Raw genomic sequence first — 26755 nt, 5'->3', positions numbered from 1 at the left:
AGTGTTTCAAAGAAAACTGAGTCATTTCCTCATTCAGCACAGCAAAAACCCACAACTTTAATCATTCATTTAGTTCATAATGGAGACGTGAAAGCAGATTATACGGTGCCAGGCTGAGTGGATCGCCAGTCAGCTTTGTTTTTGTCCAGGGAGGTTTCGTGCCTGGTGGCAGACAGAATCACAGAAAAGTGACGTTTGTAGGAGACCAATCTGAATGTCGACGGTGTCATCAATCTATAGGAATACTATTGTGCAATTATTGTGGGTTTTTCCTTGTAGAGAAGACAGACTGTGTATATGACTCGTACGACAGGTGATGGTTTTGGCTCGTAGCGTCGAGAAAACTGATGAATGAAGCTTAAATTCTCAAATTCCCTCTGAGCGACTCACGATCCGTCGCAGTATTTCTGCCAACGTGTCCGCCGTGCCTCTGATGGAGCCTTTAGGTCGGTGATGGTGCAGCTCTCACACGAGGACGCCACCTTCTCTTTCATGGCTCGCTGTTCTTATCAACACAACACAGTCGGAGGGTTGAGAGCGCTGGTTTTAACAGAGAGGAGGAAGGTTGTAACTCTACTGCACTGATCGTGTTTTATTTTTGTAAATGAAACTCAATTCTGGCTGTAAAATGATGCTGGTCTTTTCGCCTGCCTAACACCGGGGAAGATAACATAATAACTGATTTTATACCGGGGCGGTAATGACCTTTATTTCAGGTTAATATCATATTTACCAGCCTCAGAATAACACAGAAGCTGCAGCGGTGGCGAGTGGCGTGCACGGTGACCATTACTCAATCCACACGAGTCCACCTGAGCTGCAGCGCAGCAGAGAGAAAGCCGAGGCGTTTCATTATTCATCGGGTTACAGACGTACGACATCACTTATACATTAGAGTCTTAGCTTGTTCTTTTTCAGCTGCGAACATTTCATTATTTAAGCAGACAAGTGCAGAGCGGTGCAGAGACCTATGGTAATGTTTTAAAGATCACAGGAGCCACTTCCTTGTTATCGGCTCGAAATATTAATCTCCCCCTCGCAGGCTGGGCGCTGATTTGAGTTGTAACACCGCTGGGCATCGAATTAGGATTATTTTGATACTCATGTCTGGTGGAAGGAAGTTTGATATGTAAGACATTTGTTTAGAATCAGATTCACATCAAAACGACTTGATTTTGGTGACGACAACTCTTCGTCTGCGTATCAGACACCAGAGGAAACATTGTAGACCATCGTGTGATCAGGAGGAAGCCTGTTCCTCCGGGTGCACAGCGCCATCCTAACGCAGCGCCGCCAGATGTTCGGGATTAGCCAGAGGATTTCAGCGAAGACAGCTGTGCCTACTTTTGGAGCTTTTCATTACTCTTATGAGTCCCAGTGGCACTGGATAAACTCAGAGACCCAGACATGACCCAAGCAAACACAAACACACACACACACACTGTATTCTTGTTTACAGCGTCAGACGGACATCCGACTGCTTCTACGAAGGCTTTTCGGAGGAGGCGACAAAAGCTGCAACAGATTATTCAAGTTCTGCCTTCGCGCCACCAGAAAGACCAAAACATGAGGAATAAATTGACCCTTTATATCCTCAATAACAAATACATAAAAACAATAAAGCCACCACAGGGAACACGAGGATCAGAGATGAATGTATCTTCAGGAAATGATCGGTAGAAAACAGCAGGTGGTAAAAATGTACAAGTAAGACTTTTCTGCGCTCCATATCGAAGCTGAGAGCAGCCCACGATGCATTAGCTAACTTATATATAAATGTTGATATACATTGATAACTTATCTACTACAGTCGTTAAAAAGCAAAAGCTGGAGAAGAATCTAATGTGATTCATCGTTCTGTCACCAGATGAAGCCTCTCCTCTTTTCCTTTGTTGAGTTTTTTTCCGACGCTGGTTGTTTGGTGCTTGTTAAAGCAGTGACTCATGGCTGGTTGGCATTTTACTGTCGGGTGCCCACAGTTTGTCACATCTAGTTCCTTTATTCTCGAAAAGAGCCGTATTTACTCTGGATGAATCACACTCACGTGTTTCATAATGTTAGCAGGTGAAACGCAGATGAGAGGACGACACACGGAGACGCTGCAGGTCTTTTTTACAGACTGGTGGAAGGAAAATGTCCAAATGACCAATTTAGGTGTTTGTTTGATATATACAGATGTGTTAATATGTAACAAAATAGCATTATCTGCATGTGTAAACATTCAATATCAGAAAATGTGTTGTACAAAAACGGGTTATCTGAATGCGTCAATAACTGGAGAGGTTTGATGGTGATATCTGTCGGTTAAATGTTCTCACGTAGTCACGTTTACCCAAAAATTCATATATTTAAAGAACGTTTTCTCAAATTCATAAATATCTGAGCCAGAAACTTCAGCAGCACTTACATAAAGTAAACCTTCCATCTGTGTTCTTATCTATATTCTGAATGTTTTAACAAAGCTGTTTGTGCATAAATCATTCATAAACTGATTTATAGAACACTTCATTCCTTTTTTCTTTGACTGTCAAAAGAGTTTTCCTTCGCCTCTAATATGTCAACAAAATGAAACTGGAAATTTTGAACGTGGCTTCATCCGATCTTCAGATGTTAGTTCTGGACATTTACGCAAATTAGAGCATATGTAATTGGATAATGCCTCATTGCATATCTAAACAATAAAGTTAAGAAAACTTGTAATATACATATATATTTTTGTAAATAATTGTCGTTATCCATCAGGGAAGTTTCACGGTGATGACAGCTGTAGTGTCTCACATTAAAGGGGCAGTGTGTAGTTTTGGAGGAGACATTCTACTTCTAACTACAATGAGGTAATAATGCAAACTAATAAATATGTATTTTTTCCATAACTGAGTAAACAAGCTGTTCTCAGAGGGAAGACGCATGTAAACAAAGTGAAACAGTGTGAAGTTGATGAAAACAACGAGAGTTTGTCTGTTCAGTTTGTTCAGTCAGTGCAGATTTTCCTCTTCTCATTAACATTTCTTCCCCCCAAAACTACAGAATGCTCCTTTAATCACCGTGTTATTGTGCTAACTACTGAGCCTGCTGCGCTGGAGAGGTTGAAGATGAAGTGCCTTGCTCGAGGGACCGTTGCTGTCGGTTGCTGGAGATGGAAACGTCTCCACTTCGACAGATTAATAATTTAGAACTCAAACAGCCGGAACAAAAGAGGAGAAACGTCGTCTGCTTCCATCTGTTCTGCTGCTTCCATCGAGCACTCCAACAGTTAATCAGTACGAGACGTACACAAGCGCCTCGGAGCTGCTGCTTTGTATTCTGTGTACATGCGTGTGTGCGTGCATACATTTGAGATTACGAGTATTTGTGCGTGCCGTTGCGCTGATACGGCGGTATTATCGTCGGCGCCGTGACATCCGAGCTGGGCGAACATGTTTCTGTCATGTCCGGTACGAAAGGTGTTTTACCTGGTGGTGCCACGCGACAGCTCTCCTCCTCATCAATACAACAACATGTTGTGTTAAATGAAAAGTTGAGAGCTGTAGGCCTCCCCTTTGTGTTCGTCCGCCGCTGAAACTTCACTTCAGACTCTCACAGTTGATAACGAGACATCAAAGCTGCGAAGACTTCAGTCCGTCGGCTGCGTTCTTACTCTTCTTTAATTTGAGGGAGCAGTTTCGCTCTGAAAGTCTCGTTTTTTTAATGGCATCTTTGCGATTCTAAATAAAGTCGCGGTGGCTGCTTTGTGCTTTGAAGTTCTTCCCCCGGTTTCAAAATTCAGTTCGCTTCATGCAGATGTTTTTCTTTTTCTTTATCCCGCAGACTCTGAAGTCATCTACAGAAACAGCGACGGCCACGTCATCAAGTTCAACATCGTCACGAACGAGACGGAGATCGTCCTGATGAACACGACATTTGTACGTTTGTATCAGTCTGTAAATTATGGGGATTTACCATCATGTGATTGTTCTGATTGTGATCATCTGACTGTCTTTGTTCCTCTCTCATCTCCATCAGGTAAACTTCAACGTGGCCAAGTACGCGGTCTCTCCTGATCTGAAATATGTGCTCTTCGCTTACGATGTGAAGCAGGTGAGTGATGCCTTCAGGGTTCTGCTGGATGGAGCTCTGCAGTGCAGGCAGACAGCTCCCCCATCGTGCACAGTGGGGTCCGGGTGGAGCGATTGGTTTGCCAGCGGTGTAAAAAGTGTAAAAAGAGCAACAGTGCCATGATGTAAACACGCTGCAATACAGGTTAAAGTGGTTGATGCAACATGCTTATGCAGCTGTTAGAGGCTGAGCCGCTTCACTACCTTCGATAAATGAGTTTATGATTCAACTTTGGTGCCTTAAACCACTCGAATCTCAAAGGTTAAGAGTGGAAAATGTTCGGTATTTCAGTGATGATGCAGTTCTACCTGCTCACAGCTGTCAGCGGTGCAGCGCGTGATGATGTGCTGATATTTGTCAGGCTCTGATCAATGCTTAGACGATCAGTTTGATGTGTGATTAGTTTCAGTGTGGGACTTGTTGACAGTTATTCAGAAGTAGGAAGTGCAAATGCTACATTTTCAGGTATCTGTACAGCGAAACAAAGACGTAAGAAGGCGTAAACAGACAGAGAGGGAGACTGGAATGTGGAGAAAAGGCGTGTTAGTGTCTCGTATCTGCAGAGAGTTTCTGATTTTCTCTCTTTGTTGCTGCTCGGGACGCTTTACCAACCCAACATGTGTCTTTTTGACGTCCTGGGAATGAGACTCAACGATCTGTCTGAAACTGTCTTTGTGGTGCGTTCAGGAACATCTGGGACAAGATCCTACTGATTCTACCTTTTAACTTTAATAGTCTTTGAGTTATATTAAAGGTCCCATATCATAAAAAACTGGTTTCTCTGCTCTCTACATATATAAGCTGGTCCTCCCTGAGCCTGCCAACTCCCAGAACCACTTCACATCGGACTGCTTCAGTAACGAGTGTCAGTAACTAAAAAGCTGGCTTTGCCTCGACACTGACCCTCGTAAAAGGATCAGTCTCAATCATACCGGACGCAGCAACTGCACCCGAGCCACCGATAAGTGTCGCCGTTGATAGTATTTACAGTTGCCGACGAGTATGGTGAAGTCAGCTGGAAACTGGCTAAATAGTTAGCTCCACTTCGGTCCGCTATGCAATGGCGTTTGAAGCGAGTTTGATGTTAATAATATTACGAGGGAGCTTGGTTGTCACAGTAGAAAATCTGGAAACATGTGCAGACTGGAGACAGAGACGACGCGAACAGTGTCCAAGAGTTTGGAGACTGTGTTGGAGACAAACACAGCTTTCACTAGCTGTTAGCCGTTAGCTACATGGTAGTAACTGTAACAACACATACAAACAAACTAACATTATAAAGACACACTAACCATTCTGAAATGTCCACCTGCAGCCGCGCAAAGTCTGTACTTCTTCCGAAGCCTCTCCGTCTGGGTCCGATTCTGGGTCAAACTGGTTCGGTTGAAAGAAAAAATCTCCGCGAGCCATAGTGTTACATCCACCGTAAACATTAGCGCATGCTACCGTTAGCATAAGGGGCTTCCTCTCCCTGAGAGTGACGTAGCAGGCAAGGCTCCCCAAGTAGGCGTTGACAGACGCAGCTCATTAGCATTTAAAGGTGCAGGCACAGAAACAGGCTGCTGTGAACAGAGCTCAGCAGAGCGACTTTTAGACAGCTGGAGTTCAGGACCACGGATGTGTTTGGGACAATACATATCGAATACAGAGTTGTTGGACCTCTGACAGCTGTGTGAAATTGATGAAGAACAGTATAATATGGGACCTTTAATATGACATGAGCTTTAGTTATCTTTGACCGGCTGACACTCCGTCCCGTCTCTCACATCTCTGATTTAACTGAAGGAATGAGGCTCCGGAGTTGTAAAGACAAACCCCGGCTGGAACACATCGTCAGGGTTGAGTAAACATCTACGCGCGGCTCTTCAGCTCTCGACACATTGTGACGGGCGGCCGGGTCAGGGGGTGATTATAAATCCATTGTGCGACTGGCAGGTCACATTCATTCACTAATAGAGCAGCGGAGGGCAAACTTGAACCGTAATTACCAGCTTTCCATCAGAAAAGAAGAGATGCAAAATGAGATATGCAAATCAGACCCTCCACTCTGGAAGGGATCAAGTGTAAGGATTACTGACAAGGCGATTCATCAGAACTGATTTGCATATTTTGCATGAAGGGTTACAATTCAGAACAATATGGCCGATAGCTGCGAGCCCATCTTAATTCCAGCACAAGGTTATGTTGAAGGAAGGAAGTCGTAGTTCTGTTGCTTTGTGTCTGATTTGTTCTTTAAGGTCATTTTTTTTAATTCGGAGATGATTGTAAGTCCCAGGAGGAGGTATTCAGAGGAGGAGTCAGTTTAGCTTCAAGAGAAAAATTTGAAATGTATTTGCTGTTGTCACGTGTAAAAATGAGGACTTGCATCTCGAGCTGGACTCGAATGTTTGCATGTGAGACTTGATTTACTCGAGACTTCCCGACTGAAGTCTGGGAGGAGAAAAAAACCAGAGGAGACTTAGTGACCCAATAAATATTTAAACAGGACTAAGAGCCGACAGTCTTTCAGCTCTATTCTTAGACGCAGTGGAGCTTTGAACTAGATGCTAATGGCAGCATGCTAACATGCTCCCAGTGACACTGTCAACATGCTGATGTCATACAGGTAATATGTGTAACATGTTCACCTTTAGAGCCATAATGTGTCAGATCATCACAGGACTGTTGTCACATAAAACAGGTTATATTTGGAATTCTTCTTCTTCTTCTTTTTCTTTTTCTTTTCTTCTCTTTCTTCTTCTTCTATCTTCTTCTCCTTCTTCTTTTTTGTCTCGTTTTCTTCTTCTTCTCCTCCTCTTTCTTCCTCTTCTTCTTCTTCTTCTTCTTCCCTTGCCATCCCCTGAGATAACGAGCCGTGCATCGCTGCCAAACTAAACCCTCACGATCATATTCGGGATGCCAAACACACACCTGCTGCAGCTGCTGGCGCCGGAGTGTAATTTTTAAAAAGTCATAAAATTTAGAAAAGAAAAATTAGCCTGTCATTATGAGATTAATTAACATTCACACACACGAGTGCTTTAATAGTCCATTTCTTTCGTATTCAGCAGCGACTATTTGCCAAATTATTCTGAAACACAGATCCATATTTAAACATGACTGATTCCTCATAACACCTGCTTGTTATGACTTTGGCAGCACCGTCTTCACGGGGATTTGATGAAATTAATAAGATAAATATGTTTTTAAGAACTATTATCAGCTTAGCGAAGGACGCCGCTTTCCTGAAAAATAACACATGACGTGCTCTTGACTCTTATCAAAGACTTGAGACTTGAGTTTAAGTGGATCTGAAGGAGCTTTGGCTTCTACAGTAAAATATATGAGTGTGAGTGTACAGTAAAGCTCCTTCCTGCTGTTTGTATTTCTGTCACTCTCGTTGTTGTCCAGCTGGCAGCGCGCTGTGGAACAGACTAACAGCCCGGAGCTCCACACCTGTGTGATGAAGAGTAACACCAGCGGCCCAGCTCGCAAAAATAATTACTTTTCTAATAGGTTCATCTCTGCTGCGCCGAATGAAATAAAACATTCATTAACGCTCCGCGTCCAATTTCAGCGCCTCGGCAGAGACGTGACAGTGAGCTTTTTATTATTTTTCATCTAATTGTTTGTTTTGCCTCAGATGTGACGATCCGTTTGTTGTTTTTTTTCTAACAAGGTTTTGAGGAAATAACACAGCGTCGTGTTCTGGAGGCGTCACCGAAAAATTGTTTCGCTGTCAGCGACTCGTGCCTCAACAGCCAAACTGCCAAAGATACAGTGAGGCAGTGTTTCTACCTCTCCGTGTGCTGTACAGTAGCTTTAACAGGTTCTGGTGCAGGTCCAAATCACAGTACAAGAGTGGAAAATGCTCGATGTCGATCAGAGGAGGCGAGCAGCTACAGCCGAGCAGACAGACTGTCTGCAGCAGGCCCAGCTGATGGAGCGGATTATGCAATCATCAGTCAATCAAAAGGACGCCTTCTTTTTTTTCGGAGGCTGTTTTTTATCTATCATAAGACTGTGGACATATAAAAACACAGCAGGCTACAGGTGAGTCCCTCAGTACATACAGGGAAACATCCAAACCCTTTGAGAAGTCGCTTGAGCATGAAGAACACCATCGACTGAAAATCTGTGAATCTATAACGATTTAAAGTTGTTATGAATCCACACAGATGATATTCTTATCTGACGACACCCGAGAGCAGCGGGATGTTCTTGTTTCTCGTATAATTTACAATGTTTTAGTTGTGAAAACAGCTGACGAATGTGTGTGTGTGTGTGTGTGTGTGTGTGTGTGTTATTTAGGACCGAAGCTTGAAAAATGAAATGTGCTGAACGTTTAATATCCCCGCAGAGCAACACGAGAGACGGGCAGAGATGATGAGGACACATCAGATTTACACACTGAGTTCATATCATGTAGACTCCTTTACTGATTTAAGAACTACAGCTTGTTTTTTCACAACTTTAGACCACGTAAATACTAAACATCTGGGACAGATGCAGGTCTGAACTGGGTCAGGGTTCTTTAGGGATGCACGTCTCAGTGAACCACAAAGACCCGGCATAGCTGACATGTGAGGGATCACTGAAGGACATAAAAGGTGTTTGCAAAAATAAACTTAATCTCCAAATGAGATTTATTATATGGATGAAAAGACAGTTATGAGCATCATAACTTGCTTTGGTTCGATGATTGAATCTTTGCTGCCCTGATTGCATTTTTTAATCAACACGATGATGAGAAACAGTAAAATAATTGCACTGTTTGCACCGGCCCTCATCTCAGGTTTATCACAACGACTAACTTCTAAATAACCTCTGTGAGTCGAGTTTTACTGGAAATAATTGTGCCTGTGCACAGACACCGGGCCAAGTTTGTTCACTTTGGCTGAGCCTTTAAATTACAGAAGTTACACAAGTTAATACTGTTGAAGTGTCGCTTCAACAGAAAAGACTAATATCATTCTGTGGAAGTGATTTAACTCATTTTCTAACACATTTGGAAAGTAGTTATTAGAGTTATTCTTGTAGTAATAAAGTTATTTCGACTTGTGCTGGTCGGATGAGGCAGAAAATGAAAGACAAACGTCGCGCCGAAGTGCTGAGGACAGTGTGAGGAGCGAAGCTGCTGTGTAGTCTGGTGGTGCGGCACTAAAACAAAGTTCACTCCTCCCCGTCTCACCGTCAACACACCGACAAGTGATCTAACACATTTGGAAAGTAGTTATTAGAGTTATTCTTGTAGTAATAAAGTTATTTCGACTTGTGCAGGTCGGATGAGGCAGAAAATGAAAGACAAACGTCGCGTCAGAGTGCTGAGGACAGTGTGAGGAGCGAAGCTGCTGTGTAGTCTGGTGGTGCGGCACTAAAACAGAGTTCACTTCTCCCCGTCTCACCGTCAACACACCGACAAGTGATCTAACACATTTGGAAAGTAGTTATTAGAGTTATTCTTGTAGTAATAAAGTTATTTCGACTTGTGCAGGTCGGATGAGGCAGAAAATGAAAGACAAACGTCGCGTCAGAGTGCTGAGGACAGTGTGAGGAGCGAAGCTGCTGTGTAGTCTGGTGGTACGGCACTAAAACAAAGTTCACTCCTCCCCGTCTCACCCTAAACACACCGACAAGTGTTCTAACACATTTGGAAAGTAGTTATTAGAGTTATTCTTGTAGTAATATAGTTATTTCGACTTGTGCAGGTCGGATGAGTCCGAAAATCTAAGAGAAATGTCATGTCGGAGTGCTGAGGACAGTGTGAGGAGCGAAGCTGCCGTGTAGTCTGGTGGTGCGGCACTAAAACAAAGTTCACTCCTCCCTGTCATGCCCGTCACCTTCTGTATTTCCTCAGCCGACAGAATAAAAGAGATAAACTGTTTAAAACACACATCTCAGGCTCATTGTTCAAGTTCATCTCAAGCTAATGTTGATTGATAAGCAGTCCGAGACACATTAATTAAATAAAATTGCTAAATATGTTTCACCTCTGTGGTTGTAAAGGCAAATCAACATATTATTCATGAATAAAAAGCAAATAGAAGACGATTCCAACTTGATTCTACTGGAATATGTGTATAATATTGCTAATTTGGAGCCTTATGTCTTTCCCCTGCAGCCATGTTGGTTCTGACCCATAATGCTACTGACCCATGACATCATCACACGTCCCATAATGCCCTGAAAGAAACTCTGAGGTGCTTTGTAGCCGCTTTAATCAACACATGATGAGGAAACAGCAGGATAACAGCGCTGTTTATCATAACACAGTTTACCTTTAAATAACCTCCGTCTCTATTAGTCGAGTGTTTTGTGAAACTATTGTGCTCGAGCATTAAATCAGATAAAAGTTTTAGTGTATAAATGTGAATCCTTTTGTCAGTCAGGTGTCAAAATATTCACAATGCACAGTAATGGAGTTGGTCGTGTGTGTGTGTGTGTGTGTTTCAGGATGCAGCAGTTTGTTTTGCTTAATTTGATAAGAGAGTTATTCTGTTTTACATGATTGCTTTTCAAAATGTTTCTCTTTATTGTTCGGACCTGAAGCAGGGCTTTAGTTCGGGCTTGTTGTAATCCCACGCTTTGATCTGTGAATTGCGGCATGAAGTCTGAACTCGCAGTTAATCGTAACCTGTTATGATGAAAAGAATAAGAAAAAAAGGGACCTGGATCTGCTCTAAAATGACGAGTCTCCTGCTGATCTCACACTTTGATCCACGCAGGCTTTGAACTGAGGAGTTGTTCCGCACACCGAACTCTTTGCTCTCTGGGTTGGTAAGAGTCGCTGGTGGTTATGGTGAAGGACTCTCCTGTTTACGAGGTGTTGGAGGAAGATTTTTCGGCTCTCTCACCCGTCGGTAGGATTACACACGGTTATCTGACTACATCTCTACCTGGGAGAGATTAAGCTCGATTAAAGCTCCTAATCCCTGTGATGCTTGTTTGTCAGTGCTGACAACAGGCTTGTGTTTTTAAGTCTTGTAGAGATCTTGTAATGCTCTTGTCGGTGGAAAACCCAGCAGGATGGTGACTGCTCATCAGTCTTTAAATGCCAGAATAATATGTTGACACCAAGTAAGACCAGAGTTTTCCGACCGCTAGCTTATGTAGTTTTAACAACCTCAGAAAAAGATCGCATGATAACAACACACTGCAGTCTGTGCCTCCAACAGGAAACTGCCATCAAAAAGCCACTCATAGCCACAAATAATGCTCACAACAGCACCAAACTTCAGCAACAGTACAAATAGGGTCCCAGCACAAGGCATCAAATATCCGCTATCTTTGCCGGATTGCTATTGTAAAGAGAACACAACTCACCACTCTCCTGCAGCAGCTTGCTCGTTGTGGGGAAGTCCCGACGAGTTGATTACAGAGTGCGGTAGAGTTCCGCAGCTCAAAGATGAAAATATATGATTATTACTCCATGGAAATGCAATAATAGTTCATATGTGTCTTGCCTGCTAGTTTATAACAGTTATTATCGAGAGCGGACAGCAAAAAGAACGGAATTGAGCATTTCTTACCGCACTCGGTAATCGACTCGTCAGGGCTTCCCCGACAACAAGCTAGGTGCTGCAGGACAGTGGTGAGTTGTGTTTACTTTACAATAGAAATCCGGCTAAGCTAGCGGATGTTTGATGCCTCGAACTATGTGCTGGGACCCTATTTGTACTGTTGCTGAAGTTTGGTGCTGTTCTGAGCATTATTTGTGGCTTTTTGATGGTGGTTTCATCTTGGAGGCTTATACTGCAGTGTATTGTTATTGTGTGGTCTTTTCTGAGGTTGCTAAAACTACATAAGCTAGCGGTCTGCAAACTTGATCTCTGGAGGGGGGGTCCTACTCGCTGTCACGGTGTTAGACCATGGATTAAATTTACACCGGAATATCCCTTTAATGTTTCTGCAAAACCACTAATACATTTACGTTTAATCATTTCATAGCAAAATATTTACATTTGTACAATAGGTTGAGAGGACGGTTGTGGCAATTTCAGGTCGTGTTTGCGTGACGAAAAACTGATATTTGAAGAGAAGACGGGAAATCAAGTCTAAGGGCATCAACAGAAGCTGAATACAATATGTTTTAGGAAAGAATAAAAGGTAGAGAATGTCATGTTCTCTCATGTTAATATGAGTCTTTCTTTTTCTTTAAACTGCAGCTGAGACAACATTTGTAAAGCAAAAGGAAACAGCGATTTAGCTTGAAGCTATGAAGTCAGAGAAGTGTGTGGGTTTCAAGTTGACTGATCTCTTAGTGATTCTGAGTGACAGCCTCCATTCTCTGCGCGTCAAGGCATAAATGGATTGTATGCTTTTGCATTCGTTCAGTATTTTTCTGAAGCACCGACACGAGATTTGTTTTTTGTTTTCTCGCTGGCGTCAATGCACGAGCGAGAGAAAGAAGAAAAAACATATTTTCCTGCAGCCTCGTCTTGAGAGCGTTCTGAATCTTGCCGGTGGAGTTAAAAAAAACCGTAAAGATAATTAATCCCGTATTCAAACGAGACGAGTTTACGTTCCGGGGTCCCGCCTCCAGCCTGAAGCGCCGAGGAACAGACGAGCGTGAGCGGTGAATGCAGTCACGCACACGTGATGCTTTTAACAAAGAGAAACAAAGAGATGGAAGTCTGTGCTGAGCCCACCTGGTATTTTAGAGAAATAACCAAATACCCCGCTGATGTATAATTTTGTGGAGGGAAAACAGCACCTGCGTCCCGGAAACAACATAACCGAGTCTGTTTGTACTGCGGCTGCTGCTGCGAACGCTGCGACAGACTGTTTTATATCAACATTTCTCCAATCATACCCGCAGATACGAGCAGTGGGCCTTTGTGATTTTGTTATAGAACGACACCTGCGTTCCTTACCGTGCCTCTGAAACTCCTCTGTGGGACGTGTTTAATGCAGTCTGACTGTGAATACATGCAGAATATTATGAGACGCATAAACGCGGGGAGCGGAGAGAGCAACACGGTCAACACGAGAGGCGAAACTCAAGATCAAACTGACGGAATACGCTGGGACACGGAGCTGTGAGGGCATGTGCGATATGACAGAGTAAACTGTGAGTCGATAGATGTGTATCTGCCAGAGATTATTCATGGAGAGGAAACCGTCTCGTAATATGTCTGATCGCATGACGGCCATCAGCTTTGCAACTCAGCGAGCAGGACGGGTGTGTTTGAATTTGGGATTTAGGGGGTTTTGTGCACGGATGTGATGGAGCACCGTGGATCTAAAACAGACATTTTCACATCTCATTTTATGTAACATCTGCTGTGAGTCAGTAGCGTTGATTAAATGTCAGTAGTAAATACTATGAAAGGAGGTTTTATCCACATTTAGATAAAAGTTACTCCAATTTGGATCACCAATGTTGTAACCTTGGTTTAAATGAGTCACTTTTAAGCCTTAAAAACTGATACAATGCTTGTGTGATTGTGACTGTTTGCAGCTGCTAAACCTCCACAAACCAGGTAGTTATATATATTTTAAAAATGTAATTAAATTTGGGTAGTATGCAGACAGTTAAGTTGGTGTGATGTCACACCCAGACCTTCCAAAGCTCATGTCAGCGTTGATTGAAGCCTGGCAGACTCATACCTGTCACGCTCTTTAGCACATATTTCCATGGAGATTATGACTTTCTGCTTTAACTGAGGCTGAAATCACCACAGAAACGGGCTTCCAGGTCAAACAATCCTCGCTTTTCTTCGCCGACATCGAGGATGACTGCCAGCCAGAGACGGCGTGCGATACCTGTCGTCGTCAAACTTCTACTTCTCTCAACACTCCAGGTTCTTCTGTCTCGGCTCTTTCCAGACACCTGTCGCAGGTGCACGACTGTTTACAACTGTAGGAACGTTAGTCTTTACAGAATGATGCAAAACGTGGATGACGGCCCCTGGTTACGGGGTAAGAAATGTGTTTTCGAGAAAATACTTGTTTAGAGGGGAAAGAATGTGTGCTTTTTCCTTTTCCTTTGCTTTTATTCCAACATGCCAGCGGTTGCCAGCTGCAGCCATGGATGATGCCTCTAGTGCAAAATCTAACAGATAACCTGGAGCGACTGGTAACGAGTGGAGCAGCGTATCAGATCATCGCTGTGTGCTGAACGCTTCACAGCACAGACACGAGAGCCAGTTTGCGTCTTGAGGAGCGCGGAAATGATGGAGACCCGGACCCAGATGAAGAGGAACCACCGACATTATTTCGCAAACAGCTCTGCAACAACTCAACCTCGTGTGTGACCTGAGAGATGAACCTGGCCGTGAATGTGTTCTGACAATAATAATAATAATAATGATAATAAAAATAACATGTGGACATGATTGTGATTATTACTGAAGAGCTGTTCAACACAGAGTGCCTCACAGTCAAAAGCGAATGTATAAGTAAAAGCAATCAATACAACCAGAAGCAGTCCACGCTCCTCGTCTTCAGCACCAGGGACAGCTCCGAGGTACGAGTCCATCACAGGGCTTCGTCTAAAACCTGAAAGTGAAATACACGTCTTCCCTTTCCCTCCTCGCGTCTCCCTTTCTCACTCGCCGGCTCAGACGGACAGTCAACCCTCCCGACAGACACATTGGCCTCTATGCAGCAGCGACTTGACCTCTGCCCTCCATCATTTCACTGTGGCTGCTCTGCGTTTGGGATCTTGAGCCGGAGGTTTTTCTGTTCGAGCCTGTCAGAGCAGCGGAGCGATGACCGCGAGCCACCGAGGATTAAGTTCCTGATGCACGGCTCTCGGTTCTCGGCGGGAAGCATATTTTCAGTTCTCTGTCGATGTTTGGTTCAGGGAAGTGAATCGCTGATATACCCTTTCATCACTTTTAACACCAGGTGGAAAGGATGAGCATTTTATTTATGTATTTTGCTTATGAAAGCACCTCCTCAGTGTCTCAGCTCCTGTTTCTTTTCACTGATTCCAGCTGTCAGTGTTTATTTTTGTGCCTGTGAACCACTTTGTGTAACCTTTTCTTTAAATAAAGTCTGAAAGATTGACGATAATAATTTTATACACCTTTGTTTTCTCGTCCTACACATCTGGCTGACGGGTTTGTTTACAGCAGATCTGATCGTCGCGGCGCTCGTGTTTTTATTTTAATGATGTTGAGATCGAATCGTAACTGTCAAAACTATTGGCGACGCAGAGCTACAAAAATAAAGTTGTAATAAACAGTATTTGATTATTATCTATAAAGATTGCTGCAGCCAATTAGTGGAGAAACTTTCCTGTGTCAACGTTCCTCTTCATGTTGAAACAGCTCTGAGAAACTCCATTTACAACATTTGCAGCTTGTTTTCTTGGCGCCCGTGGAGTTTTGTCCTTTGACTGGATGGATGCAGGAGGAGGTTGAAGCTCTTTCAGCCCTTTTGAACCCGGCAGGTTTTTTTCCGAGAATCAGACTAATGGTGTGTTTTTGTGTGAAACCTGTTGAAGCGCGGTGTCACAACCACGAGGGTCCAACGGGTCAAAGCCCGAAGCTTTAGGAGTGTATTTAAAGGCTATGAGGCTGTTGTCATGGTAACCGGATGGTTTGAGGCCGCTGCACGGTCTCAGCGGAGCGTTTCCTGTAGTTCCATTCTTTGTTTTTTTTTTTTTCTTTTTGCAGCCATTTTGTCCGACATGTTTCATGTATCGGCTGCACAGATGCGTCCAGGGAGCTGCTATCGATTTTCTCTTTGCTTATAAGTGGCTGATGCCGGCGGGGGGGAGGGGCGGCAAGGCGGGGGCGCGACTCGGTTACACTTCTTCTGTGGTGACACTCCCGAGGCGCTCCTTAAGTGTCTGTGCTGCTTTTTTCCCCCTTCACGTTACTCACATGTTGTAGTTTCATGTCACACGCTGTCTCCCGGGAAGAGAACGTGCTGCAGAGCTCTCGCCTGTACTGAGCTGAAGGGACACCAGAACTTCGGGTTCCGTTCCAGCAGACATAACACAATAATTACACATATTTGTGGCAGAGAGACTCGGCTGCTGTTTTGTATTTCAGAATGAGGTGATGTTATTTTTTGCCTTTAAAGTCTCACAGTCTCATGCCGTCTGTATTTTGAATGAGTGTCTGCAGTCGTTCATCCCGTCCAGACTGACACTGAAGCAATCTTTCCCAGCAAGATGTAAGAAATTGGATTTTCTTTTCTGCAGCGTGCTCAGTCTAATACAGGATTTGAGTGAAATTCAGGGCGCTCATTTCCTCGAATAGAGAACTGTAAGTTTGATTTGTGGTCTTTATGAAACTTTCCCACAAGCCTGAGAGGAAATGTCCCTAACGTGACAGACTGAAGCCAGTCGAGTGGCCTCGGCCATGAAAATTGAGTTGTCAATCTCCCTGTTAACAAAATCACACCTTCATAATTCACCTTTTAAAAGAAAGATCCCAAAGAGGAGGAAAAGGAATCAAAAAGTGAAGTTGTTTTCCTTTGTTCAAATGGTCAAATCCAACAGCAGTTCCTGTAGTAGATGATTATTCCCAATAGATCATGGATATTAAATCAGGAACATTTTTACATTTTCGGATGTTAAACGATATCTAAAAGCCAGCTGCTCTTAATCCAAACTCCTGCTGATGAATCTACTTCTGTCAAAGCTAATACAGTTAAAAAAACTCAAATATAGCAACATTTTAAAGGAGCTTCTGTCTGCTGCAGCTGCAGGTCGTATCTGACTGCCACTCAAACTGTTTCAGCCAAATAGAAATGACTATAAACTTAAACTTAACCTGAAGTTTTAGTATTCATGAATTTAAAAGGTTTTCTGATTCCAAGCCTGGTTGTGAGAGCGTCATAGGTCGTCAGTGTCGACTTTCTGAGATCGACATTAAGAAAAAGACTCCCATCGTCCTGTAAGAGAACCTGATGAAGGTCTAAGTACTGAAATGTTGTTGTCATTAAACCAAAATGCAACCAAGGGTCTTTTTGTGAATGTACCCGAGTCTTTTAACTTTCGTTTAAAAGCATAATTACAACGAAAGCGCCACTTTTAAGACTTTTAAAGTTTAATTGAACACCTCGCCCATGAAATCGAATTCTTCATACCCAGCCATGTTTTAGGTTTCTCTTCTTCTTCTTCTTCTTTGCTGTTCTGCTGTGTCTTCACTCAGGGCACCGACAGCAACAACTTTCCACGCGAGATCTCACGTGACTTTTCCAGCTTTTAATTTTAGTATTGTTTCTTATATGAGGCTCCTTTTTCAACTACATGGTCAATATTGTTTTTCACTAACGACAAAACAACAAATTATCCTGCATTTATATTGAACTAAGCTTTAGGAGCGTTCCACCTTGACGGCGACGAGCGGAACAAGCTAATGCTAACGTGAGTTGTTCAAAAACCTTCTTTTTAGTAAACTCTGTGTACACAAACAATGTTCTCAATGCTCGTGTTCATGTGTAGAGACCCTGGTGATACTACCAGCAAAGTTTCATGTTGTGTCGAGACTTCTTACTGTTTTAAAGATAGAGATTTTGATGCTATCGTAAAAGTGCCCGTAGCACTCCCATTGACAATGAGTTTGACCTGAAAACAAAAATACGGTAATCTTAAAAGTGCCTCTTTCATCATAATTATGCTTTTACACAAAGGTTTGACTCAAATACATTCACAAAAAAAGCCTAAAATGCATTTTGGCGAGAGTTTCACTTTAATTGTTGAGAGGTGGAGAGTGTGTGCGGGAGTCTTTTTCCAGATTTTGTCACACACCTGTCGATCTTAAGGTGTTCAAAGCTGAACTCTGTGAAAGATCAACTTCCAGAAATGTAATAACTTTTTTTGTTATCTCCACAGCCGCTGTTGTATTCGAGTGTCGAAAATGTCACAACACTTTTTTTTTTGTTTTACCGTCGAAGCGGCGAAAACAAAGGTCAGAGAAAAACACCCGTGTGTGCTCTACACCTCATTTAATGGAGTCCTGCTGAAAAGTTCATTTTGAAGTCCTGTTTGGGGCTCGTGGAGGATTTATTTTTTGTTCTTCCTTTCTATTTCACGACAGAAAATCAGGACGTTTCAGCCGGACAGAGAAACGTGTCCGAGCACCTCGGAGAATCGCTCTTTGTTGCTCTCACCAACACGGAGAGATGTTTGTAATAACGCCCGCAAATGTACATCGAGCGCACTCAACTCCACCGCGTCAACTTCAGTACGCTCAGTTTACACTCTGCGTAAAGCCGACGTGAGTCACGCTCAGCTCGGTGACTCCTCTCCTCTCTAAACAGTCGTTTACTCTCACTGCAAAACCAGAGTCTCCGTTATTGATGCTCCTGCTTATTGTTATGGGCCGTTCATAGGTGCTTAGGCTGGAATCCAAAGCCTTATTGTAGTCTTTGTATAATGTCTTTATAACCGCCACATGCCTCATTAACATCTGCTTAGTTTCTCACAAGTGCACTTTGGAGAAAAAGATGATAATATGCTCAGCTCTCTGTAGGGTTGGATCGCGTTTACACTGGAACATAAACACAGTATCATACACAGTGTTTCACATTAAGGGGCCGGCAGAATACTGTAGTTACTGCTGGAACGCTTAAATCCTGCAGTGACGGATGATCTCTGTGTCTCCTGCTGGCAGCAGAAACGAGCTGTGATGCGACACTGACGGATCACCGTCTCTGCTGCTGATGTGGATTAAGGTTCTTGTTTTTCACCTGTCGAATAGAAGTCAAATATTCACTTTTTTCTTTTAGTTTGGTCTCCACTAACTCCTGAGAAACACATCAGACCGGGAAGAAAGTGTGTTGGAAAAAAACAGGATGTATTGTTGAAATGTGTTCGTGTTTTTCATGATTTAGCCACGAAAATAACATCTTGTCGTTGTTTACATTTTTATCATTGATTGCCGTCTTGTTTGGAAGGACTCTTTAGCTTCTGAGTGCTGTTTTCATGCCAGTTTATGTGAGCTAACTTTGTCCGTCTGCTGTTTGGTGCCTAGCAGCTAGTTGTGCAACAGGGTTTTTTATGAGAATAACACTGAAGTTGTGAGCCAGAAAGACAAAACAATGGTTTGAAAGATGCTAAAAGTCTCTGTGGCACTCTGTGGCTTTGACATTCCCAGATACTGAAACCAACACTTTGGCTTGGATAGAGTTTTTTTCCTGCGTGCCTCGAGACAGCCGGTCACCAGCGCTGTAAGATCTTGGCACAACAAGCGTGCTGCATGTGAGTGGCTCACTGACAGAGATCAGATTAAATCCTTAGGTTTTAAGACATGTTTCAATACTCGCTAGTTGAGGCTGTTTGATACCCGATCCTAGAAATTATACAGTCATTAGAATACTCAAAAAATATAGATGACAGCTGCTTTAGTATTCTCAACGACACTCTATCGACTCTGTTGTGTGAATGTGAGTCAGTCTGATGAAGACGTGCTGTTGCGTTTGTGTGGTGTGGTGTTGCAGCATCGAGCTGCCAGCAGGTGTGACACACTCGTATAAAGAACAGTGAATAAAAACATGAAGGCTCTCCCTCGCTGTCGGGTACGGCAGCCCTGAAGGAACGGTCCAGAATTAACTCCACGCTGGACGACAGCCGTCCAGGAGGACGCAGAGCGCCCGGCGCCGCTGGCTCCTCCCTGCAGGGGACGGGGATGATTCAGGGAGCTCATTTGTGCCACTGGGCTACACAATACTTCTTACAACAACAGCTGCAGTGGAATGAAAAGCTGCTGATGGCTGTTTTCTTCACACTGTTTTCTAGGGCAGGTTGAGTCTCATGCACGCTCACAAACACAGTTTCATCAGCGTGCAGCTCGTCCTCTGCAGACCGTGGATATGTTGAAACATTTAATTTCTGCACGTCTAATTTTAGACGCTATGTTGCCTCCAGCAGTGGGAATCCCTATTTTACTCAGGACAAATATCTGGCTTTGGTGTCATTTCTTCATCAGTCTTAACACAGACTTAGATCAGCTTCTGTCTCAGTCTGGCGGATCACTCACGACGGCTTGTCGTTGTTATTTTGGTGGCGGTCTCAGTAATTCATCCGTCTGTGCCTCCGTCACTGCTCATCCCATCATCATGTTCCCCACCTGACACTTACTCCATGGATAACGACACTTTGTTGTAGCTCCGATTTAGGGAGCACCATTTCCCGTTTCAACATTTCCTCTGTACAGAAAATGAAGCCCACAAAGAAATGATTTCGTTAGTTGGCAGAGCCGGTCTGATCTGCACAGACAGCCCTGCTTATCTCTCAGTGTGATTAATATTAGATGATTCTGCAGCTCAGTGTTAATGTGGAGTGCCAGCAGTCAGAGCCCACACAGACAGAAGTGTGCAGCTCCCTCCTGTAGCGTCGACTGTTAGGGTCTGCAGGACGAGCGGAGAACAGGTCTCACCTCAACCATACATGTTTATCAGCTGTAGCCACAGTCTGTCTCTTCCACACAGCATCTCCTTTCTTTTGTTTTTGGAAGTAAATTGCCTGAAACTGTTTGGTTAATCATTTTTCAGTGTTTACAGTGACATTAACATTCAAAAAACTGACAAAACCAAGTTTAGTTACTCGTATTTCAGTTTTCTGTTCCTTTTTTCACAACCTTGAACTGTTCTCAAGAGAAGATTTTTTACAGAGCTTGTGGCATTTTTCTTGTTTAGATTTTCTTGGCTTCATACTTTGGTTAAACCGACAAAATGCTGAATTAGACTCGTGGGTGAGTTTGTTCTGGCACCATCTTTCGTTCTTTCTATCTATCGCCCTCCTTCTTTTCTATTTGTCGTCCATCCTTCCTTCCTTCCTTTGTATTTGTTCTCCTTCCTTCCTTCCTTCCTTTCTATCTGTTGTCCTTCCTTCCTATCTATCTGTTGTCCTTCCTTCCTTCCTTCCTATCTATCTGTTGTCCTTCCTTCCTTCCTTTGTATTTGTTCTCCTTCCTTCCCTCCTTCCTTTCTATCTGTTGTCCTTCCTTCCTTCCTTCCTTCCTTCCTTCCTTTCTATCTGTTGTCCTTCCTTCCTTCCTTCCATCCTTTCTATCTGTTGTCCTTCCTTCCTTCCTTCCTTCCTTTCTATCTGTTGTCCTTCCTTCCTTCCTTCCTTTCTATCTGTTGTCCTTCCTTCCTTCCTTCCTTTCTATCTGTTGTCCTTCCTTCCTTCCTTCCTTCCTTTCTATCTGTTGTCCTTCCTTCCTTCCTTCCTTTGTATTTGTTCTCCTTCCTTCCTTCCTTCCTATCTATCTGTTGTCCTTCCTTCCTTCCTTTGTATTTGTTCTCCTTCCTTCCTTCCTTCCTATCTATCTGTTGTCCTTCCTTCCTTCCTTTGTATTTGTTCTCCTTCCTTCCCTCCTTCCTTTCTATCTGTTGTCCTTCCTTCCTCCCTTCCTTCCTTTCTATCTGTTGTCCTTCCTTCCTTCCTTCCATCCTTTCTATCTGTTGTCCTTCCTTCCTTCCTTCCATCCTATCTATCTGTTGTCCTTCCTTCCTTCCTTTGTATTTGTTCTCCTTCCTTCCCTCCTTCCTTTCTATCTGTTGTCCTTCCTTCCTCCCTTCCTTCCTTTCTATCTGTTGTCCTTCCTTCCTTCCTTCCTTCCTTTCTATCTGTTGTCCTTCCTTCCTCCCTTCCTTTCTATCTGTTGTCCTTCCTTCCTTCCTTCCTTTCTATCTGTTGTCCTTCCTTCCTTTCTATCTGTTGTCCTTCCTTCCTTCCTTCCTTCCTTCCTTTCTATCTGTTGTCCTTCCTTCCTTCCTTCCTTCCTTTCTATCTGTTGTCCTTCCTTCCTTCCTTTGGATTTGTTCTCCTTCCTTCCTTCCTTCCTATCTATCTGTTGTCCTTCCTTCCTTCCTTTGTATTTGTTCTCCTTCCTTCCCTCCTTCCTTTCTATCTGTTGTCCTACCTTCCTTCCTTCCTTTCTATCTGTTGTCCTTCCTTCCTTCCTCCCTTCCTTTCTATCTGTTGTCCTTCCTTCCTCCCTTCCTTTCTATCTGTTGTCCTTCCTTCCTTCCTTCCTTTCTATCTGTTGTCCTTCCTTCCTCCCTTCCTTTCTATCTGTTGTCCTTCCTTCCTCCCTTCCTTTCTATCTGCTGTCCTTCCTTCCTCCCTTCCTTTCTATCTGTTGTCCTTCCTTCCTTCCTTCCTTTCCCTCTGTTGTCCTTCCTTCCTTCCTTCCTTCCTTTCTATCTGTTGTCCTTCCTTCCTCCCTTCCTTTCTATCTGTTGTCCTTCCTTCCTTCCTTCCTTTCTATCTGTTGTCCTTCCTTCCTTCCTTCCTTCCTTTCTATCTGTTGTCCTTCCTTCCTTCCTTTCTATCTGTTGTCCTTCCTTCCTTCCTTTCTTTCTATCTGTTGTCCTTCCTTCCTTCCTCCCTTCCTTTCTATCTGTTGTCCTTCCTTCCTTTCTATCTGTTGTCCTTCCTTCCTTCCTTCCTTTCTATCTGTTGTCCTTCCTTCCTCCCTTACTTTCTATCTGTTGTCCTTCCTTCCTTTCTATCTGTTGTCCTTCCTTCCTTCCTTCCTTTCTATCTGTTGTCCTTCCTTCCTTCCTTTCTATCTGTTGTCCTTCCTTCCTTTCTATCTGTTGTCCTTCCTTCCTACCTTCCTTCCTTCCTTCCTTCCTTCCTTTCTATCTGTTGTCCTTCCTTCCTTCCTTCCTTCCTTCCTTTCTATCTGTTGTCCTTCCTTCCTACCTACCTTCCTTCCTTCCTTCCATCCTTTCTATCTGTTGTCCTTCCTTTCTTTGTGTCTGTCATCCTTCTATCTATCTATCTATCTATCTATCTATCTATCTATCTATCTATCTATCTATCTATCTATCTATCTATCTATCTATCTATCTATCTATCTATCTATCAATCCATCTTCCTCACAGCTGTTATTACTCAGTGTGTCTGCAGCAGTACAGGATGTAACATCAGTCTTCCCTCCCTCAGTAGATTCCTCTGCTCTGTATCCGAGCTGAACACCTGAGTGTCATTTTCGTGATGAAATGCAAAAAGAAATGGCGTCGTGTTTCTGCGCGCGGCTCAGCGTCCGCGGTCAGAGGTCTATTATCATGTCAGCCACAGCGTCGCTCTGCAGCGGGGGCTCCAGGCGGCTCTACATGCACCCCTCTGTCACTCTGAATGTCTCTCCCTCGCTCCCTCCGTCTCTCCGCCTCTCCCGGGCTTTCAGCACAGAGGCACTCGGCGCCGATGGGTTCCTCAGATGGAATTAAAATGTCTCGTCCCACAGCTGTCAGCCATGCAAATTGCATTGTCTAGCGATTCTATCAGCGAGAACAGCCAGCAGTCTGTTTTGTTTGACGCCTTCTTCCTTTTCATTTCTTGTCATGATGTCATTATCTGTGGCACCGCCGCTGCCTCTCTCGTTAATGTTTCAGACAGTCATCTTTTAATCTCTCTCTCTCTCTCTTTCTCTCTTCCTCTCTCTGTCTTTATCTTGCTGAAGGTTTACCGCCACTCCTACATGGCCTCCTACAGCATCTACAACGTTCACACACGGTGAGTGTTTTTGTTCTCCTCAGTCGATGCCGTGAGGCAAACTGTCTGCGAGGAAACACTCGTCATCAAGGAAACTGAACCGACCCCTTTCGCAAAAACTGCTGCACAGACACTCTGAATATACAGTAAATCACACATGTAGGGAGAAACAGTGAGTGTTTCAGGGCCCCAGATACAATGTGTGGATGAATTTGTTGATGTCGTTGGCTGGTGGGATTCGGGTCGGGCACCTCGGACGCCCCCTCAGATAAAATTGGTGCAGGTGAATTTATTTTAGAAAACTGTCTCCATCAAATTTACGCTGAATTAGCTATCAGCTGTTCATGTCTGCTGTGCACGCATGTACGTCCAGACGTCTGTCACTGGATTAACTTGAGACTGAAGGAAAGTTAAAGATGTGATAATTTGAAGTTCTGCATGAAGACTTTAATTTATTTGTGATGCGCATACTCACGTAAAGTTAAAGTCACGCTGACTAAAAGTCTGTGTATCATGTCTGTGTTCAGAGAGAGAGAGCAAAGAAGGTTTGAAGTGTTTTAAAGTGTCTTAATTGCGTCCACGAGCTGTTTGTAACGACCAGCGAGCTCAGGAAGCTCGAGCTTCAACAACCAGTGAGCACCGTCACCTCTCCTCCGCTCTCCTGGGGGAGTCCAGCCTCACTTCCACTGCATCACATACAAATGTTTAGTCCCGTCCCTCGACATCTCATGCAAACACAAAAGGTACCTTTTAGCATCAATGTGCCGGGCTGTAAAGTGACTCCAATGTAAACCCACAGACCATCAGAACGACCTCTCCACCGAGGACTGTAAAATCCCAGGAGCAGTTTGTGTCAGCGTTCTTTCCCTCGACTTAATCGAGTCGTTTTCGCGCATTAATCAGACATTAATTACGCGTTTGAACAACTGGCTGGTCGGAAGACTTTGTGCGTCGCATGCAGAAGCTACAGAGACACGACAGAGTCACAGAGTAGCCTCGATGTTTGATGACCTCGGACGACAACAGTGAGGAAACCTCTGCTTCAGAGAAATCCCTTCAGGTGGTGCCGTCATGCAAACCGACGTCAGTACTCTCCATCAGCAGCAGAACTAACAAAGACCAGTCTGATCCAGAAACAAGAAATCAACAGTCAAATAAAAGACGACTCGTTCAGCAGATTTGAGACACAGACACTCTTCATCCCTCCTCGGTGGGCTGAGGCTCGTGTTGACCGCGGGGTTTGTAAACTGTTCCGTCACGATAAAGGTTTTTAGTCCGTCAGCCGACAGTCTGGAGCTTCCTGCTGTTTCACACACGGATCATTAGAACAACCACAGCGTGTCACAGTCGCTGTCCAAGGTGCTGATCCAAGACTCCTGCTGCTCATCTGAGCGGATCAGAACTTCACATGGCTGATTACTTCAGGAGGTTTTGTGATAACATTCCTCAGTTATCGTGTCACTTTGTGGGGCATCGCGCTGGAATATTCACTGAATCTCTCTCTGATATCACGCTTCGGTTCTGTCTCCAGTGCTCGATTGGACACGTAGTCTGTGTAAAAACAATTAGCACATACTATATCTGCTTCATTTTAAATTGAATAATAATCTGTCGCTAATTGTACGTGTGCCTCAGGGCTGTAACTAATACTTTTAGCTGCAATTTCAATTAATAGTCTTGAAGGAAAACTGTTGATATCAACAAACCGAGCACCCGAGGTGACGTGATAACTGACGTCAATGATTAATCAGTTATCAAAATAACTTTGTGGGCCTCCAGCGTGATGGCCGGGGACCACCTTCAGCAGATGTGAGTGATAACGCTGCTTTTTTGTCTTTATTCTCAGGGAGCTTTGGGAGCTGGACCCTCCAGAGGTGGTGAACTCTGTCCTGCAGTACGCAGCCTGGGGAGTCCAAGGACAGCAGCTGGTGAGAGCACACAGGAAAACTAATAAAAGAAATAAATAAAAAACCTTTCCACAGCTTCACCCTGACTTTCAGCGCCGCCTCACTCCAAACTGCATTAGCATTATTGCATTTGAGGATAAGTGAGGATAAGATCACGTACGTTCTTTTCTCTCCAGTTAATTATCTGTGTCGCCGAGTGCGTCGGGCTTCACGTGACGTCTGCAGGAGAAACAAAACAGGGTGTCAGTGCAGCCGGCAGAGTGGGAGCTCACCTTCAGCTCCGCTTCGTGTAGGTGACATTGACTGGCACAACATGCCCAGAGGTGTGCGTGTGTGTGTGTGTGTCTATTCAACCTGTCAGGACACACACAAACAAAGTGTGTGTGTTTATGACAAGCGCTTCTAATTCAGGATTCTCCACTCTCATAATTTACTCACATTTAATTTTTGAGGGAATCTAATTAGATGCTAATTTTCTTCCATCATACCGTTTTTTTTTATTTATCTGCACCGAACAGATGGGGAGGTTTTCTTTTCTTTCTTTTTTTTTTTTTTTTTTTTTCTGTTGACAGCTTAAAAGCTAAAGCATAGTAGAGCTGCTTTGTCCATATTTGCAAATTCCTGCGTGTAATATTTGAGCATAAATCAAACACGACTCCATTAGGAAGTCATTATGGTGATAAGGAGGTGAGAGCCAGGCTGGCTGTGAAGGCGCTCTGTCTCTCTCTCTCTCTCCTCTCCAGTGGCATATGCAGCATCATTAGCCGGGTGTGTGTCGCTGGAAACAATGACAGGACATGTGTGTGTTTTTTTCTTTTTGCGAGCCTTGTAGCGCTTCTTTGGGAATTTGTGTATTCTCATTAGGAAGATGCCAGAATATGAATCAGGTGTTTCTGCTCGTCACGTCTGAAGGGAAGAGACTGGTCACCCACAGCAGCACCGAACAGGACTAGCTGACGAGCTAATCGCTTTTTTTTTTTTCTCCCCCCAGTTTGAATGTCTTTGATCATTTGTGAGTGTTTATCACACACACACACACACCTCCTGCTGCCCCGTTCACAGGAATTGTAATGCTGCCGAGGATTCAGTGAGTTACATTGTACTGCGTGCATCTTTTTAAGGCTACATCTACATGTACATTACTTTTCTTTGCATTAGCACCATAAAAAAACATGCCGAATTAACTATCTGCAGTTAGTGTTTGCAGTGAACACATGCATGTACAGACAAATATCACTGGATTAGTTTGGTACTGAAGAAAACTTAAAAATGTGACGATTCTAAAGCAAGTTCTGTAGATATAAGGAGCATATTCTTTCTGTGACTTTTAAGTGGATTCATGGATGTTTAATCATGATGGAGA

General features: G+C 43.7%; 1 protein-coding gene across 2 annotated transcripts in view; it reads left to right on the top strand.

Annotated features, from left to right (window-relative positions):
* The window catches only part of dpp10 (dipeptidyl peptidase like 10), a 263460-nt gene that overhangs the window by 204268 nt on the left and 32437 nt on the right, over positions 1-26755 (top strand). For both annotated transcript variants that reach the window (XM_030428756.1, XM_030428757.1), the window contains exons 4-7: positions 3808-3902; positions 4003-4077; positions 23454-23506; positions 25332-25413. In XM_030428756.1, coding sequence (XP_030284616.1) covers positions 3808-3902; positions 4003-4077; positions 23454-23506; positions 25332-25413 — 305 coding nt within the window. The remainder of the gene's footprint in view (positions 1-3807; positions 3903-4002; positions 4078-23453; positions 23507-25331; positions 25414-26755) is intronic.

This window comes from Sparus aurata, chromosome 9 (assembly GCF_900880675.1).
Source record: "Sparus aurata chromosome 9, fSpaAur1.1, whole genome shotgun sequence".
Taxonomy (NCBI): domain Eukaryota; kingdom Metazoa; phylum Chordata; class Actinopteri; order Spariformes; family Sparidae; genus Sparus; species Sparus aurata.
This window is presented reverse-complemented; position numbering and strand designations above follow the sequence as displayed.